At 47.0% G+C, this 23,337-nt stretch overlaps 1 protein-coding gene across 3 annotated transcripts in view; it reads right to left on the minus strand.

Annotated features, from left to right (window-relative positions):
* Positions 1-18,831, minus strand: part of SPINT1 (serine peptidase inhibitor, Kunitz type 1) — a 30,224-nt gene extending 11,393 nt beyond the window's left edge. For 2 of the 3 annotated variants that reach the window (XM_073348749.2, XM_073348748.2), the window contains exons 1-4: positions 18,446-18,831; positions 17,796-18,262; positions 2,439-2,590; positions 795-930 (exon numbers count right to left, since the gene is read on the minus strand). In XM_073348749.2, coding sequence (XP_073204850.1) covers positions 795-930; positions 2,439-2,590; positions 17,796-18,219 — 712 coding nt within the window. In that variant the 5' untranslated portion in view covers positions 18,220-18,262; positions 18,446-18,831. The remainder of the gene's footprint in view (positions 1-794; positions 931-2,438; positions 2,591-17,795; positions 18,263-18,445) is intronic. The other variant, XM_073348745.2, reaches the window with a different exon arrangement.
* Between the last annotated feature and the right edge of the window lie 4,506 nt (positions 18,832-23,337).

Here is a 23,337-nt window from a genome sequence, read left to right on the forward strand (position 1 = left end):
AACACACACACACACACCCCCCCTCAGGTACTCCTTCTCCAAAAGCACAAGCTCTTACCTGAGCTAAAGGACAATTGTTGTTAGCAGTATAAGGCCTATGATATAGAGCTGAGCAGTTTTGGTCCCATCCAATAAAGAGCAGAGTCTCACACACATGGTCAGTTCATTACCATGCGTTAGTTTTGCATGGGGATTGGAGAAACTGAGAAAGGCAGTGGTGGATGGGGAGATCTTATACCAGTATTTCCCAAACTTGGGACACCACTTGTTCAGGGAAAGCCCCTGGCGGGCCAGGCCGGTTTGTTTACCTGCTGCATCCGCAGGTTCGGCCAATCGCGGCTCCCCCTGGCTGCGGTTCGCCGCTCCAGGCCAATGGGGGCTGCGGGAAGCGGCGCGGGCCAAGGGATGTACCGGCCGCCACTTCCCGCAGCCCCCATTGGCCTGCAGCAGCAAACTGCAGCCAGTGGGAGCCGTGATCGGCCGAACCTGCGGACGTGGCAGGTAAGCAAACCGGCCTGGCCCGGCCCGCCAGGGGCTTTATCCCAAAGCAGTATCCCAAGTTTCAGAAACACTGCCTAATACTAATAAAGTTTAGGTGTGGTAGGTTAAATTTTCATCTGGAGAAACTTCATACAGTCGTCCTGCCTCCAGTCCCCCAACATACGGTATTCCCATGCACCATCTCCCACAAGAGTGCTGGTAACATACTTAGCTTGCTGATAACCTATTAGAGCAGCAATCTTAGGTGGGACCCCTGGAGATTCTAGTTCAAAGGTCTATCTGGGTAGACTCACCTTCAGTCTGTTCAGCTGTCAGGACCATAATTGTGATGTTGCTGGAGTCCTGCTGGCCAGCACTGTCTGTGACAGTGAGCTGGAAGACATACTGCCCCTCCTGCAGGTTGGAGATCTCAGCTTGATCTGACCCTTTCTTCGAAAAAGCAAAACAAACAAAGTCAGAGAAGGAGCTGGCATATCAAACAGTGGGGGGAGAGGGGAGTATGCGCCCATGTGTGTTGCGTTAGGAGGAGAGCAGCTGAGCCACACCTGGAATAGGCTTCCACGCACTGTCATCTTGTAAAGCACTCTGGGATTCTTTACAACTATGGGCTAGATTCTGCCTGCGCATGCCCAAGCGGGCTAAGGGAGGTAGATAACACCACATCCTCAGCACCCTAGCATGACCAGTCTAGATACTGGTGGTCTTTAGGGCACTACACTTTGGACTAGATAATAAGCTCAGTAGTGCCATAGGCTCTGAAGATATTACAGCCAGATAGGAGTCAAGAGGCATGGGTTCTATTTCTTACTCTGCCACTGATTTGTTGTGCAATTTTGAGAAAGTCACTGAGCAGCTTTGTGCCTCAGTTTCCCCATCTGTAACATGATGATAAAACCTTATGTAAAGAACGCCTCAGTGACAGGCATTCTAACTGTGTTGTTGTTGCTTACTAGTCTCTGGGTACACCATGCCATCTGACAGCAGGCATCAATGGGTTTTAAGTCTTGGCTTTAATTAGCTCATGTAGCCTTTCAGGCACGTAAGGATTGTAGGATTTGAACAGGGAGAAGCACCTATCCAAGACAGTGAAGAAATCAGAGAACAGCCCAATGAGAACAGGAGCAGAACTCTAGGGACAGGCCACAGGGATACGAGCTAGCCCATTTGGGGAGGAGAAGGCTAGCAATCAGAGCATAGTAGAACCAGAGTATGGGTCAGACACCTCGCTCAAAGACACGCACTAAGAAGCAAAGATGGTTATAGCACTTTAGATACTGTTTTCTCTCTCTCTCGCAACATTCCAGTGGTGAAGCACTGGAATGGGTTACCTAGGGAAGTGGTGGAATCTCCTTCCTTATTGGTTTTTAAGGTCAGGCTTGACAAAGCCCTGGCTGGGATGATTTAGTTGGGGATTGGTCCTGCTTTGAGCAGGGGGTTGGACTAGATGACCTCCTGAGGTCCCTTCCAACCCTGATATTCTATGATTCTCTCTCCCCCCCCCGCCACCTCCCAAAATAGAACAGATCAAATGCACAGGGGATGAGGATCCAGGAGCACTCGCTGGATTCTTGACTTCCTGTGCTGCAAGAGTTTCCTGATGGAGAGGAGAAAGGTTAGCTCACTAAGCAATGACAGCACCACCGAGTGACAACAGCAGGGAAGTATAAAAGTATGGAAGATGCATGGGAGAGAGCAGAAGAGACAGAAAACGGTAGGATATTGATAGGAAACTCTGCCATTGTGGCCCAGCTTCTTCTCTCAACTCCTCTGCCCTTAACTCATTTTAAAGAGGGGCGAGATAGAGAGCAGACACTTGGCTGCAACAACATGAAGAGGGAAGGACAAGGTGACCCATAAGATATTGATCACTTGCAACATATTTGGTGTATACAGCATGAGCCTTTGGGAGAGAAAAGCAGCACTCTCTCCGCTCCTACCTCCACCACCACAGAGGTGTCACCAAGCAGAAGTTTCCAATCATAACTGACAATCCCATGGTCATCTGAGCTCTCTGTGCCTCTCAGTAACACTGGCTCCTGAGGCTGCACCTTCATGTCCATCCCAGCACGGGCTATGGGAGGCTTATCATCTGGAGAAAAAAGGCAACAAAAGGCTTAGGTAAGAAGAAGGACTGGGGTCTTGTCTCAACCAGGAAGAGGGTGGGATTCCCCCAGACTGAATACATGTGGGTTCCAGTCACTGAAATAGGAAGACGTTTGATCATTCTATGTTAGTAAGCAAGTTGCTCTGAGACAGAGAAGTGGGGCACATGAGGAATGCCGGGTCAGTTTCAAGGGTCTGGAACAGAATTATTTCTCTTACCTAACCCATCTTCTCCATTATTAAATGTGACTGGTCAGTAATCCATACTGCAGCCAGTCTCTTTGAGCCAATTGCAACTACTTAGAGATTTTACCTATAGGAAGAAGTATAGGTGACAAGGGAACATCTTGTTCCTACAGCTGTGGACTCCTAACGCTCACAAATTTTACATAACCCCCCCGACCCCCCACCCCCCCCCCACACCATTTAATGTTGGCGTTAGACAAGGAATCAGTTCAACATTTTCTACCAATTAATTCCCTCCAATACCCAACTTAAGGAGACACTTTTGTGGGGGATGTGGGAAGTGATATAATTCACTTATTCCAGGTTTCTATTCAAAACTCATATTGTCTCTGGAGAATAGCCCCCCCTTGAAAAAAAATCTTGCACAACCTTCAAATGCCATCCCATGGACCACACCCCTCCCTTCACACCACTAACATAATCTGGATCAAAAGGTCACTCTGGAAAATGTAAAACGCAAAAGTAAATCCTCATCATGGGAACAGGCCAGTAAAAACAGAATGCAGGCCATAAAACTTCACCCAATAATTTCTGCATCAAGCCCAATAATTTATACTCAAATTCAACCACATCTTTTAAGAAGTCATCCATTCTTGATTTATAATCCAGCTATGAAAGCCTTATACTGTGCTATGAATGGTTACTATAGAGAGAGGATCAGAATACACCAAATCTCTTGGTAAACTATTCCAATGGTTTATTCATTCAAGTGACACCATCAAAGGACCTAATCACATTAGCCACGCCATCAGGGGCTCGTTTACCTGCACATCTACCAATGTAATATATGCCATCATGTGCCAGCAATGCCCCTCTGCCATGTACACTGGCCAAACAGAACAGTCTCTACGCAAAAGAATAAATGGACACAAATCTGACATCAGGAATCATAACATTCAAAAACCGGTAGAACACTACTTCAACCTCTCTGGCCACTCAGTAAAAGATTTAAGGGTGGCAATTTTGCAACAGAAAAGCTTCAGCAACAGACTCCAACAAGAAACTGCTGAGTTTGAATTAATATGCAAACTAGATACCATTAACTTGGGTTTGAATAGAGACTGGGAGTGGCTGGGTCATTACACATATTGAATCTATTTCCCCATGTTAAGTATCCTCACACCTTCTTGTCAACTATCTAAATGGGCCATCTTGATTATCACTACAAAAGTTTTTTTCTCCTGCTGATAATAGTCATCTTAACTAATTAACCTCTCACAGTTTGTATGGCAACTTCCATCTTGACTTGTGCTAGAAATGGCCCACCTTGATTATCATACACATTTTAAAGAGAGTGGTCACTTTGGATGGGCTATTACCAGCAGGAGAGTGAGTTTGGGGTGGGGGGGAGGAAGGACAACGGAGGGTGAGAAAACCTGGATTTGTGCTGGAAATGGCCCAACTTGATGATCACTTTAGATAAGCTATTACCAGCAGGAGAGTGGGGTGGGAGGAGGTATTGTTTCATGGTCTCTGTGTATATAATGTCTTCTGCAGTTTCCACAGTATGCATCCGATGAAGTGAGCTGTAGCTCACGAAAGCTCATGCTCAAATAAATTAGTTAGTCTCTAAGGTGCCACAAGTACTCCTGTTCCTTTTGCAGATACAGACTAACACAGCAGCTATTCTGAAACCTGTCAAATATCCCAATGGTTAATTACCTTCACTATTAAAAATTTACACCTTATTTTCAATTTGAGTTTTTCTAGATTCGAGTTCCAGCCATTGGATCTTGCTGTGCCTTTTGCCTCCTAGATTAAATAGCCCTTTGGCGTTAGGCATCTTCTTCCTGAGTAAATACTTCTAAGCCATGATCAACTCACCTCTTGGCCCTCTCTTCAATAAACCAAATAGAATCAATCTCCTTAAGTCTCTCACTGTGAGATGCATTTTCCAGACCACAATTCTTTGTAGCTCTTCTCTGAGCTGCCTCCTATTTCCCCCCTCCCAAAATCCTTTAGAGTGTTGACACAAAAACTGGACAAAGTATTCTAGTAGCTTTGTGAGACCCTACTACTACTCTATATCACCTCCCCACTAAACAATTCTGTTTATACAGCCAAGCATCACATGAACCCTTTAGCCAGAGAATTACAGTGGATACTCAAGTTCTTTCCATGGCCACTGCTTGCCAAACCTCACATCCTGTAATTATGGCTTACATTCTATGTTCCTAGATGTAAGACCTCACATTTGGCTGTATGAAAACATCTGATAGAAAACTGGGTACAAAAGCCATCCAGAGCACTCTGTATAAGTGACACATCCCTGTAATCAAATTTACCACTCCAGTCTTTAGGTCACCTACAATCTTCATCAGCAATAATTTTACATTTTATTCCACAGAATTTTTGATAAAAATAATTCCTAAAAATGTAGAGCTGGAAGGCACCTCAAGAGGTCAGCTAGTGCCATCCCCCTATGCTGAAGCAGGATCAAGTGTACTGTGGGCACCCCATCCGACAGGTGTTTTGAATCCCCATCTTTGGGAGTTTTTTTAAAACAGTTTATGCAAAGCCTCCCTTTGAAGCCTATTCCACTAGTTAACTATCCTTATAGTTAGAATGTTTTTCCTAATATCTAACTTAAATCTCCCTTGCTGCAGAGTAAGCCCATTACTTTTTGTCCTATCTTCAGTGGACACGAAGAACAACTGATCTCCATCCTCTTTATTACAGCCTGTAACATATTTGAAGACTTATCAGGTCCCCCCTCAATCTTCTTTTCTCAAGACTAAACATGCCCAGTTTTTTAACCTTTCCTCATAGATCATGTTTTCTAAACCTTTCATCATTTTTGTTGCTCTCCATTTTTGTTGCTCTCCAATTTGTCCACATGTTTCTGAAAGCGTGACACCCAAAACTGGACACAGTACTCCAGCTGAGCCTCACCAGTGCCAAGTTCAGAAGAACAACTACCTCCCTTGTATTACATAGGACATTCTCATTAATACACCCCAGAATATTAGTCTTTTTCACAACTGCATCATCTTGTTGGCTTATATTCAATTTGTGATTCACTCTAACTTGTAAATCCTTTTCAGCAGTGCTACTACCTACTCAGTTATTCCCCATTTTGTAGCTGTGCATTTGATTTTTCCTTCCTAAGTATACTACATTGTCCTTGTCTTTACTGAATTTCATCTTGCTCATTTCAGACCAATTCTCCAATTTGGCAAGGTCCTTTTGAATTCTAATCCTTGCCTCCAAAGTGCTTGTGAACCCTCCCAGCTTAGTGTCATCCAGAAATTATAGAAGCATATTTTGCCCTCCATTATCCGAGTCATTAAAGAAACTATTGACTAGTACCAGACTCAGGATAGTCCTCGGGTGGACCCCACAAATACACCGTCCTAGTATGACAGTGAACCACTGGTAAGTACCCTTTCAGCACGGTCTTGCAACCAGCTGTAAACCCAGTGCCCCCTTGGGGACGCTTGTGAGTCATGCTAGTTCGCTCAGGCAGGCAGCCGTTGAGGGGTCATGGCGTGCACCTCTCCCACTGCTGCCAGCCCTCTTCTCCTCCTCGCGCTCCTCCTGTGGCTGGACTCAAGCTGCGGCGCATGCCCTGTGGCAAACCACAGTCTGTCACCCCATCGCTGGCGCCAAGGAGTTCGAGGAATGTATCCCTGTCTCCGAGTGCTGGGAATGGGACTGCTAGAGAGGAGGGGAGGAGAACGAGACTGCCCCTCTCAGGGTTCTGTCGCCTGATGGGACTCCTGTGCTGCCTCCACTATAGGGTCCTGAGAAAGAGTATGAAAAAGTGTCTCTGTGTAGGCAAGTGTGTGCATGCATGCACTGTATGTGTGTGTGTGTGTGTGTGTGTGTGTGTGTGTAAGAGACTGTCTTTGTGTAGGGAGGGGCATGTATTGCTGTGTGAATGAAATCTGCAGCCAAACTGACTTTTATTCCTTCTGCTGGCTTGCGCACACACAAAAATGACGACATAAAACGTGTGTATTCATTTCATAACAAGTTTTTAAAAAAGAAGGGAACTCTAAAAGAAATGTATTATTTCTTTTAACAAGTGAATGTGGTTGACTAGTAGTTGCAAAGAGCCAATGTATCAGACATGTCTCCCCACCTTTGTCTAGCTACATTATACTCTCTTTTTACCTGTATGTCCAGCACCTACCACCCTGGAGCCTTGATCTTAGTTGGGGCCTGTAGGCACTAAACAACAATTGTAATACTAAATAATGTGGAAGTATATTTGTTAGTGCATGTTAGAGGTGTGGATCTGCATGCAGGTGTGGGAGTCTATTCCTACAGATTTAATTATATAGAGCCCACACCCCCACACACCCCAAACCTGTGCCCTGAGCCCCCTCCTGCACCCCAAGCCCCTCGTCCCCAGCCTCACCAGAGAGCCCTCACCACCCAGCTGGAGCCTGCACCCCCTCCCACATTCCAAACCCCTTGGCCCCAACTCACAGACCCCTCCTGCTCCTCACACACCTCATCCTCAGCCCCACCCCAGAGCCTGTAATCCCAGCTGGAGCCCTCACCCCCCAGCAAACCCAATACCCTGCACCAACCCAGAGCCCTCTTCTGCATCCTGAACCCCTCATTTCTGGCCTCATTTGGAGCCCACACCCCAAGCCCAGAGCCCATACCCCCTCACACACCCCAACCCCCTGTCCCAGCCCAGAGCCCTCTCCTGAACCCCAAACCCCTTATCCCCGGCCTAACCCCAGAGCCCACACCCCCAGCCGGAGCCCTCACATCCTCCCAAACCCAAACCCCTTGCCCCAGCCTGGTGAAAGTGATTAAGGGTGGGGGAGAGCAAGCGACAGAGGGAGGGGGGATGGAACAAGCAGGGATGGGGCCTCGGGGAAGGGGCGGGGCAGGGGTGTTTGGTTTTGTGGGATTAGAAAGTTGCCAAGCCTAAGGTCAGCAGGAGGTGACATACCTCCAAAATGTTCCTTTTAGGCAGAACGCAACAAAGACTTAGCTTCCTGCCTGGCCATCAGTGTATCCTATGCCTCACTATGTAGGCCTATGTGCATACAGAGCCACAGATAAAAGGAGAAGAAATCTACAGAACTAAACAAACAGTTTATCACTACAGACAAAGGATTGTTCTGGTCTATTGGAGTGCAAAGTGACACACTGGGTCCTTCACCAAGGAGTAGGGTGGCCAACTTTCTAATTTGTGAAAAATGGACACTGAGCGCTGGAACCTCCCTGGCCCATCCTGCCTCTTCCCCTTCCTGCCCTCTCCCTGTTCTGCCTCTCCTCTCCATCGCCCACTGCTCTCTCTGCCTCCCTCCCTCCGCCAGCTGAGCAGGGCTCGAGGGGTGGAGGGGTGACCAGGACAGAACGTTCAAGGGGAGAGCCACGTTCTAGGGTGTGTGACTGGGGCAGGAAGAGCCACAATTGGGGGTGGGGAGGGAGGCGCAACTGGGGCAGGATGGGGGCAGCACTCCAGGGACAAGGCACAAAGGAGGCTGAGAGAGGGGCCTGGGCAGCGAGCTTCAGGATCCCTCCCCCCAGGTGCTGGCCGCCAGTACCTCTCTCCGCTGGAGCCAGGCAGTTCCTGAGAGCTCCTCCAGCTCCCGCAGCAGCTGCTCTTCCCACTCTCGACGGTAGAGCAGAAGCTGACTGCGGACAGTTACTCAGGTAACCGGACTTTTGGTGTCTGGTCAGTAGTACTGACCAGACACTGTCAGGTTCCCCTTTTCAACCAAACTTTCAGGTCAAAAACAAGACACCTAGAAACCTGACCACAGAGGCCAGATGACAGCATGCTTGTCTCACGAAAGAAGGGACATAGCCAGTCTGGCTGTAAAGTGCTGCAAGCATTTTGGGTGAGCAATATTTGGTTTGTTATAGTTGATTTCACTGTAAACATATCCAAGTGCTGTGTATCCAGCAGAGCGGTGCTCTGAAGTGGGACTGGTAAACTGGGGTGCACCGTGTCTTTGGAAACAGCAAATCTGTGAATGGTAGGAGGGTCCAGTGGACCAGGGACTGAATGTGCTAATTGCTAACCTGTCAAGTGACAGCAGGGCCTGGGAGACCTAGTGGGGAGTGCTTGTATTGCCTGTGGAGATGGGGCGCTGACCCACAGCAGGCAAAGACAAGGCTTCCTCACGGTAAAGGCAGGTGGTGTCAAGGTGCCACACAAGGCTGCATACCCCTAGGAAGTGTCTCACCCACATTGTAGCAATTTCATCTAGAGCACATTTCCCTAGTTTGCTTATGAGAACATCATGTGGGACTGCATCAAAAGCCTTCCTTAAAAAGAAAATAAAAATTCAAGACATAGCACATCTACTGTATTGTGTCCAGTTCTGGGTGCCACATTTCAGGAAAGATATGGACAAATTGGAGAAAGTCCAGAGGAGAGCAACAAAAATTATTAAAGGTCTAGAAAACATGACCTATGAGGGAACATTGAACAAACCCAGTTTTTTCAGTTTGGAGAAGAGAAGACTGAGAGGGGACATGATAATAGCTTTCAAGTACATAAAAGGGTGTTACAAGGAGGAGGGAGAAAAAATTTTTTTTCTTAACCTCTGAGGATAGGACAAGAAGCAATGGGCTTAAATTGCAGCAAGGGTGGTTTAGATTGAACATTACGAAAAACTTCCTAAACTGTCAGAGTGGTTAAGCACTGGAATAAATTGCCTAGGGAGGCTGTGGAATCTCCATCATTGGGGATTTTTAAGAGCAGGTTGGACAAACACCTGTCAGGGATGGTCTAGATAATACTTAGTCCTGCCATGAGTGCAGGGGACTGGACTAGATGACTCTCGAGGTCCCTTCCAGTCCCTTCCTGCACACAGCAATTAAAGCTACTGAATAAGAGGCATGTCACTGTCAGCCCTCCCATGTACACCGCATTAATGGCACACACTTATTTTGAAGACTATTTCCCACCACCTCCCCCTGTCAACATAAAGGTCTGGTTGACACCATGACACACCTATCAGTAACTATTAGGATGAGACCAGTCCGACTGGACTATATCCATGGCAACAGGCTATGAACTTTCAACACGTCAAGGTTTTTTCAGCTGACATTTCTACATGTCTCCACAATTAATGAGAGCCTTAAATGATCTCCGGAAAAGCATGTGCTGGTACTTATAAAACAGACAGGTTAAAGGCACTCAGTGTAGTGCCCAGACACCCAGAGTGTGACACTCAGGCCAGGTACTGAACTCCCACCATATGAACAGAAGCCCTAAACACTGTGGCAATGCTGTGGGGCCATTTCACAGGCTGAGGCGGGCAGGGGGCTGCACGAGGAGATCTCCCCTTGGAAGGAGAGGCACATTAGCATGGCAAAGGCACTGCAGGGAGATCTGCCACTCTGTGGATCAAAGGCCTGAGTAGGGACAGACAAAAGGCTCCAGCTGCTATTTGATGAGTTGTCAGAGTTTGGTTTGTTGGCAGGGCAGGGAAGAGGAAGGATTCATTTTACCTGCACAGCCATTTGGGCTTTGCATTTGCCAGGGACAGCATGGCTTCCAAGAAATCTAATGAAGGCCATTCACATGCCAAATATTTCACTGCAGATCAGTTTAGCACTTACATCCAGCTCCCCCAGGATTCTGGGTAAAGCAGCAGCACTTTCTCCTCTTTGAGTCACCCTGACTAACAGGTCAGTTCAGTTCTAGATTCCATCTCTATGACTCAGCCAGTCCCCTCCATCACCATCTCGTCATCCCCATTTAAAAAAAAAAAAAAAAGGCCAATCACTTGCACACAAGCAAAGTCTCTAACAAGGAGAGAAGGAGTTTTACCAGACATTCAGGGTCTGGTTTTCAGAGTGCTGAGAATCCTCTTCTTTCCTCCATAGACCTCAGCTGGACTTGTGACTACTCAACACCTTCAGAAAAAAAAAACAAACGGGTTTTTTTATTTAGAGAGAACCCTTACTGTCAGCCCAGCTCATTCAAGTAGGAACTGACTAACTGACACTTGCGCAAGCTGTAACATTCTTCACCTGCAGCTGGATGAAATTCTCTCTTACCTCTAGAATTTGTGTTTGCTTTGAAATCATTTTCCAGCTAATCTTTACAACCAAATGCTCCCTGGACAGGGACAATCATCAGCAACAGGAAGTGTCTTTTGGAAGGTAATTTTCCTATGTGAACCCATCAGCAAACAGAACTCCACAAAGTTAAGAGAATTTGTTACTTACACCTTCGAAAAGTCTCCATTAAAAAGGAAAACTGCTGGAATTTTTAGTGCTTTTGAGTATAGAAAGTTTCAGAAAAATGTACATAAACAAGTAATAAAAGCTGTTGTTAACTTTCATGATTTTATTATGAGTCTCGTGATACCTGATGTTTTTCCAAAAGGCCCAGCCCCCTGGAGTCATGCAGTTATGTGAGAATCTCAGCTTTCATTAAAATAATATTAAAAAGTTTCTAGCCTTATAATTTCAGAGAAAAGCTTGAGGGGGGAAAAAAGGCAAAAAAAGCAAAAGGAAAATAAAAATGACTCAAAATCTTTTGATTTTTTTTAATCTCATGCTTTTTAAGCCAATCTCATGATTTCTGAAAGTGAGAGACTGGCAATACTGAGATTATAAAGCAGTATTTAGAAAGATACCGGAAAACGATTTAAAATCTGCACTGATCAGAATTAGGAAGTTTTCCCTCTAGAAATCTTAAGAGTCAAATGCTACCCAAACAAACATGCTGAAAAAACTGATTAGCAAGGTAGTTTTATACACATAACCAGACAGAGACCGACAATGAAGTTGTGTACCACTGCTAAACAAACACTCCCCATACAAAGTACACTGCTCTTTCATCACTTCCCCAAGGAAGGTATTCAGAAGCAAATAATTTCCTGAGAGTGTTTCTCTCTTCACAGTAACAAGCCAATGTCATGAATGGGAACATTGTGGTTGCCAGGTAGAAGGGAGTTGAATTTCATTAAGGAAAAAAAAATGCTTCTGAAGGAGGTGGGGGAATACAAATAAAAATGCGTGGGCGAGACGGGAAAATGCAATATTTCCTTGTTTGGAAGCAATCTCTCAGGAATACCTCCTACAGGCCGCAAAAAGAAAAGGAGTACTTGTGGCAGTACTTAGAGACGAACAAATTTATTTGAGCATAAGCTTTCGTGAGCTACAGAGGTATTACAAAAAGTACATAATTTAACAGAGAATAATCCCCACTACAGAAGCATTATAAAAGTTGGTTTAAAAGTTCTGAAGAAAGATTCTCATTCTGTAATAACGTATTAAGGATTTTTCCATAAGGGTTTTTAAAAGGGTGCTCACTGCAGTTCAAGCCCAATCTCATTATAACCATGGGGGCAACCCAACAGGACTCCCAGTGCTTCCACCTTGTTCACTCCAACTGAAGTAAGTAAAAAGAAAACTGAATGCATCTGATGAAGTGAGCTGTAGCTCACGAAAGCTTATGCTCAAATAAATTGGTTAGTCTCTAAGGTGCCATAAGTACTCCTTTTCTTTTTGCGAATACAGACTAACACGGCTGTTACTCTGAATCCAACGGAAGTGTTTCTCAAGGGTCACTGCTTTATTAAAGCAGCTTGCCACACCGCTCAGGGTTTGTGAGAGGCAAACATTATTTCCTTGAAGCATAGAGGGAATTCCCAGGGGAAGGTTCTTCTGCTGATCTTTGTTTTTGCTGGTTTCATTAATTTGGGATCAATTTGGCACCAAGTTTTACCCTCAGGCAGATACATGCTCACTGCTCCCAGCATGGTCAATCAATAGTGACCAAGCAAGTGTGTGTAGAGGTCAAGCATCTGTGTACTGCACCTTTAATTATAGAGCAACCGCCCCACCTGATGCAGGGGCTCTTTCAGCTGAAAAAAAAAACAAACAAAAAATGCCTTAGGCAACAGGCTTAATGAGCAGTCTGGCTTGTAGAAGCCAGCAGACTCCATTACGGGAGCATGATGTATCTCATATCGGGTTATTCACTAAAGGCAGGAGAGAAGGCTCTGTTCGATAGGCATAGCTGTGCTACATTTATTACAAAATGGAAGCTAGTCCAGAGCATTTGGGCTGGGTATCAGCTCAGAGAAGTAGCCTACAGTTTGGCTACATAGCTGAACCTTGAATCTGCAAATCTGGGTTGGAAATTTGGTGAGAACATGCATTTCCAGAGTCCTGCAGGTTAACTGTCATGAGACACAAACTGGAGGCAAATCAAGTGTAACCAAGTATTTCACAATATTAACAAAAGATTCAGTTCTAGAAATGGGTCAAGGTTCAGGGAAGTTATTTTCCACTCCCAAACTGGTTTGCCTAAATCCAGAATAAACCTCTGTAGTCTTAAACTTTGCACGCTATTATTGCTAGTAAAAATCACAGTGAGCCCTGCCTTGAGAGCCAGAGAGAAGCCTTAGAACAAAGTCTGTGCTTGAAATGGCAGAGGAACACATGATGTGCCTTCAAGGATAATAATATGACCAGAGACTCAGGAGAGCAGTTAGCCTGTGTGTCGGAGGGAGCAGATGATGATTGTTGCCTTAATAGGGGACCCAGTTAAATCAGAGCATCCCCCTAGCACAGTGAACACACTCTTAGAGGAGACCCCAAAGTTATATTTTAGACTCAGTGTTCCCCACTCTTGCAATTTTATCCTGAGTTTCAGGAGTTGGGGATTTTTTCTAAAAGCCCCCGCTGCTGGAATCACAAGATGGCAGGAGAAATGCAGCTTTCATTTTGAAAAGTTTTAGCCTTCATTATTGCAGGGGGGAAAAAATATGACTAGAAAAGCACAACCCAAGTGTTTAGTAAAGGCTCAGAATCCAGAAGTCAGAGAGAACCCCAAATATATTTTTCAAATCTCATGATTTTTACATCAGTCTCCTGATTTTATTAGGGCCTAACTCATAATTTTTAATGCTTGGGGGTTGGCAATAGTGCGTAGGCCAGAGGTGGGCAAACTACGGCCCGCGGGACTGTCCTGCCCGGCCCCTGAGATCCCGGCCGGGGAGGCTAGCCCCTGGCCCCTCCCCTGCTGTTCCCTCTCCCCAGCAGCCTCAGCTGGCAGGGCTGCGAGCTCCTGCTGGGCGGCGCGGCTGCCAGTCCTGCGGCTCTGAGCAGCATGGTAAGGGCACGGGGCAGTTGGATAAGGGGCAGGAGGTCCTGTGGGGCAGTCAGGAGACAGGGGGGCGGTTGGATGGAGTGGAGGTTCAGGGAGGGGGGGGCGTGGTCAGGGGATGGGGGTGTGGATAGGGGTCAGAGCAGTCAGGGGACAAGGATCGGGGGGGGGGGTTGGATAGGGGGTGGAGTCCGGGGGGGGCGGTTGGGGCGGGGGGTCCTGGGAGGGGGCAGTCAGGGGACAAGGAGGAGGGGGGGTTGGACAGGTTGGGAGTTCTGAGGGGGGCAGTCAGGGGGCAGGAAGTGGGAGGGGGCAGATGGGGGGAGGGGCCAGGCTGTTTGGGGAAGCACAGCCTTCCCCACCCAGCCCTCCATACAGATTTGGAACCCCAATGTGGCCCTTGGGCCAAAAAGTTTGCCAACCCCTAGTTTAGTCTCAAATAGTGCTGCATCCTGGAGCTCTAGCATAACAACTGTAGTACAGCTTGTGAAGACTGTATGGTCTGTCTAGTCTCTACTGCAAGACTAACCCACGGAATGTCAGTATTATTTAGGATTGCCAACTTTCTAATAGCACAAAACTGAACAGCCCCACCCCTTCTCTGAGGCCCCACCCCACTCACTCCATTCCCCCTCTCCCCGCTGCTGGCTCTCCCAAATCCTCACTCAGTTTCATTGGGCTGGGACAGGGGGTTGGGGTGTGGGATGGGATGTGGTGAGGGCTCTGGCTGGGGGGTGCAGGAGGGTGCTCTGGGCTGGTGCCGAGGGGTTCGGAGTGCAGGAGCAGACTCAGGGCTGGGGCAGGGGGTGTGGGCTCTGAGGTGGGGATGAGGGGTTTGGGGTGCAGGAGGGGGCTCAGGGCTGGGGCAGGGGGTTGGATGCGGGAGGGGGTGCAGGCTCTGGGAGGGAGTTAAGGTGCGGGAGGGGGCTCAGGGCTGGGGCAGGGGAGTCAAGGTGAGGGAGGGAGTGCAGGCTCTGGAAGGGAGTTAGGGTGCAGGACAGGGTTCCAACCTGGGGCAGGGGATTGGGATGCAGGAGGGAGATCGGAGCGCAGTCTCCAGCCGGGCAGCACTTACCTCCGCAGCTCCCGGTCAGCGGCACAGCTGGGCTAAGGCAGGCTCTCTGCCTGCCCTGGCTCTGTGCAGCTCCCGAAAGCAGCTGGCATGTCCCTGCGGCCCCCAGGTGGAGGGGCCAGGGTGCTCTGCGCACTGCCCGTTCCCACAAGCGCCAGCCAATGGGAGCTGCATAGCCAGCCCTGAGGGGTGGGGGGATGCAGTGCGCAGAGCTTCCCTGATCACCCCTGCACCTAGGAGCCGGACATGCCATATGCTGCCGGGAGCTGCACAGAGCCAGGGCAGGCAGGCAGCCTCCCTTGGCCCTGCTGTGCCACCGACCAGACTTTTAACAGCCCAAAGCCAGCAGGGTGCATTTTCGACCAGGGGTCCTGTCGAAAACCTGGCCACCCTAATATTATATAAGTAGTAATACTATGATAGCTCCTTGAAAAGGTCTTAAAAGGAAACATTACTAATTCCCTTTTCAGCACCAGCTAGGTGCAGCCATTGACTAGAGGCAATCTGCTGTCCTGGAAATACACCCTTGCAATCTTGCTCCTCTCGCCCATGCAGTGGAAGTGATGCACTCACCTCTCCTGCTAAAACAAGACCTTTATTCTATGCTGAATTCCGCTTCTGATGACCTAGTTATGTCATCATACGGTGTAGTATTTTTTGGCTCTGAACCAAAAGTTCTAGAATGTCTAAACAATCCTACTGTAAACTAGGCACCATCTAATATAGTTTGATTGGTCATCCTTTAATTTTTCACCCTTCTTCTCAGGCTTGGAATGTTTGTCAGTAATTATCCTGTGTCTCTTCTCAGCAACCCTTCTGTTTCACCTAAGTTAAACTGCAAAGATTTTGCTGCCAGTTAAAACTTGTTTAAGAGTAGGAAAACATGCTTTCCGCCCAAGAGTGTCATCAGCATTGTAGTTTAACAAAGTTGTCTCACTAGGATGCTGAGAAAATAGGGACTGCAAACTTCCTGGTTTCTGTGCTATGGTTATGTTGTCACAAGTACTGTACAAGTAGGAAATTAAGACAGGGGGATGTTGGATGGAATGAAGTCTTTCCAGCATCCACATGGTGTAAAATCCAGCATGAGAGAGGAGCTGAACGCCCTATTAAGCAGCTTTTGGGTGGCATTCCCAACAGAACCCTTCATCGTTTTTCTCCCCTCTCATAAGTTTCTTTAGTACTTCCTGTGGCACTGGAGAGATCCCAGAATGCATTGTTCTGTGATTTCTGAACTACCATCGAGGGAGGCTTCTGGCATTGCTTATTTTGGGATAAATGTGTTGAACCAACAAGACTTAAGCGCAGAGGGAAAAGGGAAGAACATAACATTTACAAGTTAGTTAAGATTAATATCTATGCCCCACACCTTGGTTTGTAGGATATTGGTTACAGAGTAACAGGTTTAACTCATCTTTGTTTTTGAGAAGGAAGGACCTCAGCCTACAATCAAGGCATAGGAGAGATCAAGCAGAGATGAACAACAGACATATTACAATGAGAGGAGATACACATCCTAGCAGCGGTGTGAGAGAAGCGGTGATAGGTAGTAACATTCAAGACTCAGCATGGGAGGATTACTAGGAGTTGTTTGGGTAGCTACACCCTCTTGAATTCCCTCCTCTGTGTTGTCTTCTACAGATAGCAGAACTAATCAATTCCACTTTTCCCTGCTCTTGAACTTATGTTTCCAGCACACATGGGGTCTTTTTGGTATTCTTGCAACTTCCAATAGAAATCATGGCATCAGAGACCTCTCAACTCACCTAGGAGAGCCTATGACTACCTGCCCATACACCTGCCACACTGGTGTCCTTAGAAGCTGGTACTCTTAATAGAGCCACCCCCTCCAACCCACAGCTGTTTTGGGAGGGGAGAAAAGGAAGATCAGCATATTCAAATAACCTCAGAACAGCCTCTTGTAACCTACCAACTTGTTGGGTCCAAACCCCATAGATTTAAAAAGCCAGTACATGACCAGAGATCTGATCCAACTATGAAACAGGCTCCAGTACTGTAAGACATTTGGGGGGGTGAGGAGGAGAAAAAGGAGGTGCCAGACCCATAGCTATATATCTTAATACTTTGCATGTCTATAGTACCTTTCAGCAGAAGACTTCAAAATGCTTTACAAGAGGTTAATTACAGGTGATTTTACTTTATGAAAGTGCTTCCCATCCAGTGCCCTATACAGAGATGCAACCTTTATAAAATTTTCACTTAAACAGTTAGGATCCAAAAATCCAAATAAAAGACTCCCTGAAATCCATTCAAAAAACTCAACCCATCCAAATACTAATTCACTCCTGCCCACCAAAAGCCTAGCAAAACAGAAAGGCCTTGCCACCGAAGCAGATCCAGACTTTACCACTCCAAGAGGGGAAATAGTTTCCATACCGGAGAACCCCCTCACTGCCTCCAGCCCCTTCACAATTCAGCTATTAGTGAACCACGGCTAAAAACATTACAATATTTAGATTTAATGTGCTTTCAAGTTTCTATTCTAAATTCCTTGTGGGAAGGACCACATCTTACTCTATTTTTGTACCACATCAAGACCATGTTTGGCACTCAGTGAGCCCCTTCAGAGAAGTACTGTATTACCCCATCTCTCCTCCCTGGGTAAACTGAGGCACAGAGTTTAAGGCATCTGATTGACGTTGTGGAGTGAACCAGCGGCAGAGCCTTAACTCTCAGACCCTTACTCCGACTATTTGACAATGCAGCCACCCCGTTTACAATGGAAGGAGGAGAGAAGGCCCCAGACAGATTTAAATGAACACACCCAACAGCAAATTCAATCACACGCTCGTTGTGTCTGCTCACCACCAGATCCTTGCTCCCGCACGTCCACGTAGGCATCGTACACTTCCCTCCTGACGTAGTTGAGGAAGCCCACCTTCCTGGCAAACTTGCAGACGAAAGCTTGCTCGTAGAGGCAGTCCAGGAGGAAGCAGGCTTGGATGCGGTCTTCCTCCCCGGGTGGGTCCTGCTGCACCAGGGCCAGGTTGCAAGCAGGCTCCTTACAGCAGGCCCGCACGCAGTCCTTGCTCCGATGAACCCGGGGGGAGGACAGGAAGGTGGCCCCGTTCTTCACCGAGGCATCACTGTCCAGCACGAACTCAGGCATCCCTGCAGTGAAATGGGCCAGGCAGGTTTCGCCAAAGGACGCTCCCTCCTGCCCCAGAACGGCAGCCGTCAGCAGCTGGATCAGGAGGCCAGCCTGGAGCAGGGCTCTGCCGCTGGCCATCTTAACGCGGGTCTTTTCTCTCCGTCTCCAAGCTCTGCTCTTCCTGGGTGGCGCGGGAGGAGAGGAGGTGAGAGAAGACAAGTTAAAAGGCTGGCAAAGTAACCGTTTCTCTGCCTGGCTCTTTAGGACACACGCGGAGGAGAGGGGTCATATTGCAGCCCTCAGTTTTCCGCTCCTTGTGGCCCCATTTAACTTATTAACGAAGCATCATTAATATAAAACCGACCTTCCCAAGCGCCACGGCCCCGGATGTTCTGCTCCGACAGTAGGTTCTAGGTGGAGGTGTGACGCCTCCGGATTCTTCTTTGTTGAATACAGCCCAGTCCTCTGCCTGCTTAGCAGCCGAGGTGAGGCCTCCAGCCCAGGTTCCTACAGCTTTGTCTGACTTTCGCCTCTCCCTACGGCATGGGTCCCGCTTCCCTTTCCCCCCTCTAGTAGCTACTCCGTGTGCCTGTTCTCTGTTTTTCTCTTCACCACCACCACCACCTGTAGAGTTTCAGGTGAAACTGACTCAGAGCCTAGCAGCGTAGGGTGTTTCCCTTTCCTCTGAGCACATCCACCTTTAACCCCTTCTCTGCCTGCACCTTAGGTGTGTCCTTCAGGAGCAGACAGGCAGGAAAAGACAAAGGAGGAGATCCGGGTGCAGGAAGTGAAACCCAACTCCCTGAGGGGGGGGGGGGAAATCAAGTCACTCCCCTCTATACCTGACTAACTAGACAAGAGGGAGGAGAAGGGGAGAGAAGAGGCTGCTAAGGGTCTTTCACCTCTTCAAAGGAGGAGGGATCTGCTGAGCAAAAAGCAACAGACCGCACACTCCAACTGAGAGACCTGCATGGTGGGCAGACTTCCAAGCAGCCTGCACTGCTCTCCTCATGATTCCTACAGGGGTAGACCACCTTGAGATGGGGAAGAAGGCAGTAGTGCTGCCGTTCTGTTTCCCTCCCCAGGGACAAAGATTATCATTTGCCACTTGCTGTAAAGCACTTGTGTGGGTGTGTGGGTGTGTTATTTCCATGCGTGCTTGAAGTCTCTATTAGATTGTAAACTCAACTGTCTTTATGGTGTTGTACAGCAGTGGTTCTCACCCTTTCCAGACTACTGTACCCCTTTCAAGAGTCTGATTTGTCTTGCATAACCCCAAGTTTCGCCTCAGTTAAAAACTACTTGCTTACAAAATCAGACATAAAAATACAAAAGTGTCACAGCACATTACTGAAAAATTGCTTACTCTCTCAATTTTACCATATACTTCTAAAATAAATCATTGGACTATAAATATTGTACTTACATTTCAGTTTATAGTATATAGACCAATATAAACAGGTTGTTGTCTGTATAAAATTTTAGTTTGTACTGACTTTGCTAGTGCTTTTTATGTAGCCTGTTGTAAAACTAGGCAACTATCTAGATGAGTTGAGGTATCCCCTGGAAGACCTCTGTATTCCCAGGGGTATGTGTGTACTCCTGGTTGAGAACCACTATTGTACAGCATCAGCAATTAGCCATTAGAATATTATTATTAATAATAATTATTGTTATTTTGGTCAGTTTGTATTTTATAAGCAAAATATTGACTAGTTTCCCTCCCAAAAGCTCTCCCCACCAGGTGTACTTCAATGGAGTTAAAAGGTGTGCATCAGTTCTTTTCCCCAAATGTCTCTAATAGCTTTCAGGTGTTGTCAGGTACAGTATAGTTCAGTCTTAGAAACATCCGTGGTGTCTGTTTCCTCTTTACGCAAATGTGCTGGAACCTTCGGGGAGTGAGAACTGCATACTGCAGCTTGACAGATATAATTTGATATATTTTCTGTACTTCTGCTTGTGTTTGTGCATCCAGGCTTAATTCTTCTTCCTATGGCAGGGGTGTGCAAACTTTTTGTCCCAAGGACCACATCGGGGTTGCAAAACTTTGTGGAGGGCCGGGTAGGGAAGGCTGTGCTTCCCCAAACAGCCTGGCCCCCAACCCCTCCCACTTCCCACCCCCGACTACCCCCTTAGAACCACTGACCCATCCAATCCCCACCTTGTCCCCTGCCCTCCTGAGACCCCCCCAACCCTAACCTCTCCCCCGGGACCCCACCCCCTATCCAACCCTCCCTGTCCCCTGACTGCCCTGCCCCCGACAGCCCCCCGGGACTCCCACGCTTATCCAACCCACCCCCGTCCCCTGACCGCCCACCCAGAACATCCGCCCCATCCAACCACCCCTGTCCCCTGACTACCCCCAGGGACCCCCTGCCCCTTATCCAAACCCCTGGTCCCCTTATCATGCCGCTCAGAGCAGTATGTCTGGTAGCCGCACCGCTTGGCTGGAGCCAGACATGCTGCTGCGCTGCCCTGCAGGAGCTCACAGCCCTGCTGCCCAGAGTGCTGGCGATGAAGTGGCGTATCTGCGAGGGAGGGGAGACAGCAGGGGAGGGGCTGGGGGCTAGCCTCCCGGGCTGGGAGCTCAAGGGCCAGACAGGACAGTCCCACGGACCGGATGTGGCCCTCAGTTCCACAGTTTGCCCACGTCTGTCCTACAGGCTGGTAACTGGAGTCTCTGTACAGTGTATTACAGGCTGGGCACCATCGCATCCTGTAGAACGTGCCTAAAACCCTTCACCTGCTGTTAGTCCTCTGCCCTTATCCCTATGTTGTTCATAAGAGCATAAGTATGGCCATACTGGGTCAGACCAATGGGCCACCGAGCTCAGTATCCTATCTTCTGACAGTGGCTAAATCTAGATGGTTCAGAGGGAATGAACAGAACAGGGCAGCTATCAAGCGATCCATCCCCTGTCATCCAGTCCCTGCTTCTGGCAGTTGTAGGTTTAGGGACACCCAGTGCTTGGGGTTGCGTCCCTGACCATCTTGGCTAACAGCCACTGATAGACTTATCCTGTGTGAAGTTATCTAATTCTTTTTTGAACCCAGTTATATTTTTGGCCTTCACAACATTCATTCTCTGGCATGAGTTACACAGGTTGACTGTGTTGTGTGAAGAAGTACTTTCTTCTATTTGTTTTAATGCTGTTGCCTATTAATTTCATTGGGTGACCCTTGGTTCTTGTATTATGTAAAGGGTAAATAACACTTCCCTATTCATTTTTTCCACATCATTCATGGTTTTATAGACCTCGATCATATCGCCCCTTAGTCATCTCTTTTCTAAACTAAACAGTCCAAGTCTTTTTAATCTCTCCTCAAGCTGTTCCATACCCCTCATCATTTTCCCCCCAACTGTACTTTTTCCAATTCTAATACATCTTTTTTTGAGATGAAGTGACCAAAACTGTACGCAGTATACAAGGTATGTGGGTGTACCATGGATTTATATAGCAGCATGATGTTGTGTTCTGTCTTATTGTCTGTCTTTTTCCTAATCGTTCCTAATATTCTGTTCACTTTTTTGGCTGCTGCTGTACATTGAGCAGATGTTTTCAGAGAACTATCCATGATGACTCCAAGATCTGTCTTGAGTGGTAACAGCTAATTTAGACCCATCGTTTTGTATATATAGTTGGGATTATGTTTTCCAGTGTGCATTACTTTGCCTCTATCAATATTGAATTTCATCTGCCATTTTGTTGCCCACTCATCCACTTTAGTGAGATCTCTTCGTAACTCTCTGCAGTCAGCTTTGGATTTAACTATCTTGAGTAACTTTGTATCATATGCAAATTTTGCCACCTCATTGTTCACCCCCTTTTCTAGATCATTTATGAATATGTTGAACAGCACAGGCCCCAATACAGCTCCTTGGGGAACCCTGCTATTTGCCTCTCTCCATTGTGAAAACTTACCATGTATTCCTACCCTTTGTTTCTGATCTTTTAACCAGTTACTGATACATGAGAGGACCTTCCCTCTTATCCCACGACTGCTTAGTTTGCTTAAGAGCCTTTGGTGTGGGACCTTGTCAAAGGATACTGTATCCACTGGAGCACCTTGTCGATCATGTTGACTCCTTCCAAGAATTTAATAGATTGGTGAGGTATGATTCCCTTTATGAAAGCTGTGTTGTCTCTTCCCCAACATATCATATTCATCTATGTGTCTGATAATTCTATTCTTTACTATAGTTTTAACCAATTTGCCTGGTACTAAAGTTAGGCTTACTGGCCTGTAATGGCCAGGATCGCCTCCAGAGCCTTTATTAAAAATCAGCATTCTCTTTATGAGAACACAGAGCACTTGTAATTAACGCCTGTTATATTTATGGAAATATTACATAACTAAACACAGCCTAGTGCTGACTGCCCCTCCTTCCAGAATGGAGGATGACCTTTGACCTCTGCTGCCGTACCTTACACACTGCAGCTACTCCACACAATCCCTGGGATCTTTTTGTGCTTCAGCTCCCAATGATTGTCACTGTGGAAAGGGCAGATACTGTACCTGTGATCTGCTATTACCAACTTGTGCCATCTTACTGTGAGTCTTGTGCGATTTGTGTTTGTTTGTTTTTCTTATCAGGCTTCCAGTTCCTGTGAGAATCTCAGCTTTCATTTATAGAATCATGTGAGAATCTCAGCTTTTATTTATAGAAGAGAGTGGAGAGTAAGTTTATAGTCCTTATGATTGCAGAGAAAAGCCTGAATATGTGAACTGAGTGAGCCCTAAAGGCTCAAAACCAGAAGGCAAATAATAACCCAGTTTTAAAAATTTCTCATGATTTGTAAACCAAGCTCAAGATTTGGAATGCTCACAGTTGACGATCCTGCTGAACTGTGTCTACAAAAGAAAAGTCCTTTAACCTAACTCCTTTGCCATGCCCAGCAAAGATCTGAGCAGCAAGTACAGCCTGTAACCAAGAATGAATCCACACTTGGTCAACAGAAGAAGGAGGAGAGAGAGAAGATTGAAATGTACACATCTCCAGAACAGAGAGAAATAATTATGCTTCCATCCCTAGGTAGAAAGAATCTTCCCAAGAAACAGCATGAATCTCTTCTATTGAAAGTTCAGATCCTGTTCTGATGTAACTCTCTCTTTTTGATCTTGGAATATTTTTCTTTGGCACTGGATTGAAGAATTTAAAGGAGTTAGAGAGCTGACCTTATAATTCTGGAGCAGGAGTTATAACATGGGATCTTTGAAATAAAAACAATGACACGCTAAGAGTGAAAAGTGCCT

Source organism: Lepidochelys kempii, chromosome 6, assembly GCF_965140285.1.
Source record: "Lepidochelys kempii isolate rLepKem1 chromosome 6, rLepKem1.hap1, whole genome shotgun sequence".
In the NCBI taxonomy this organism is placed as follows: domain Eukaryota; kingdom Metazoa; phylum Chordata; order Testudines; family Cheloniidae; genus Lepidochelys; species Lepidochelys kempii.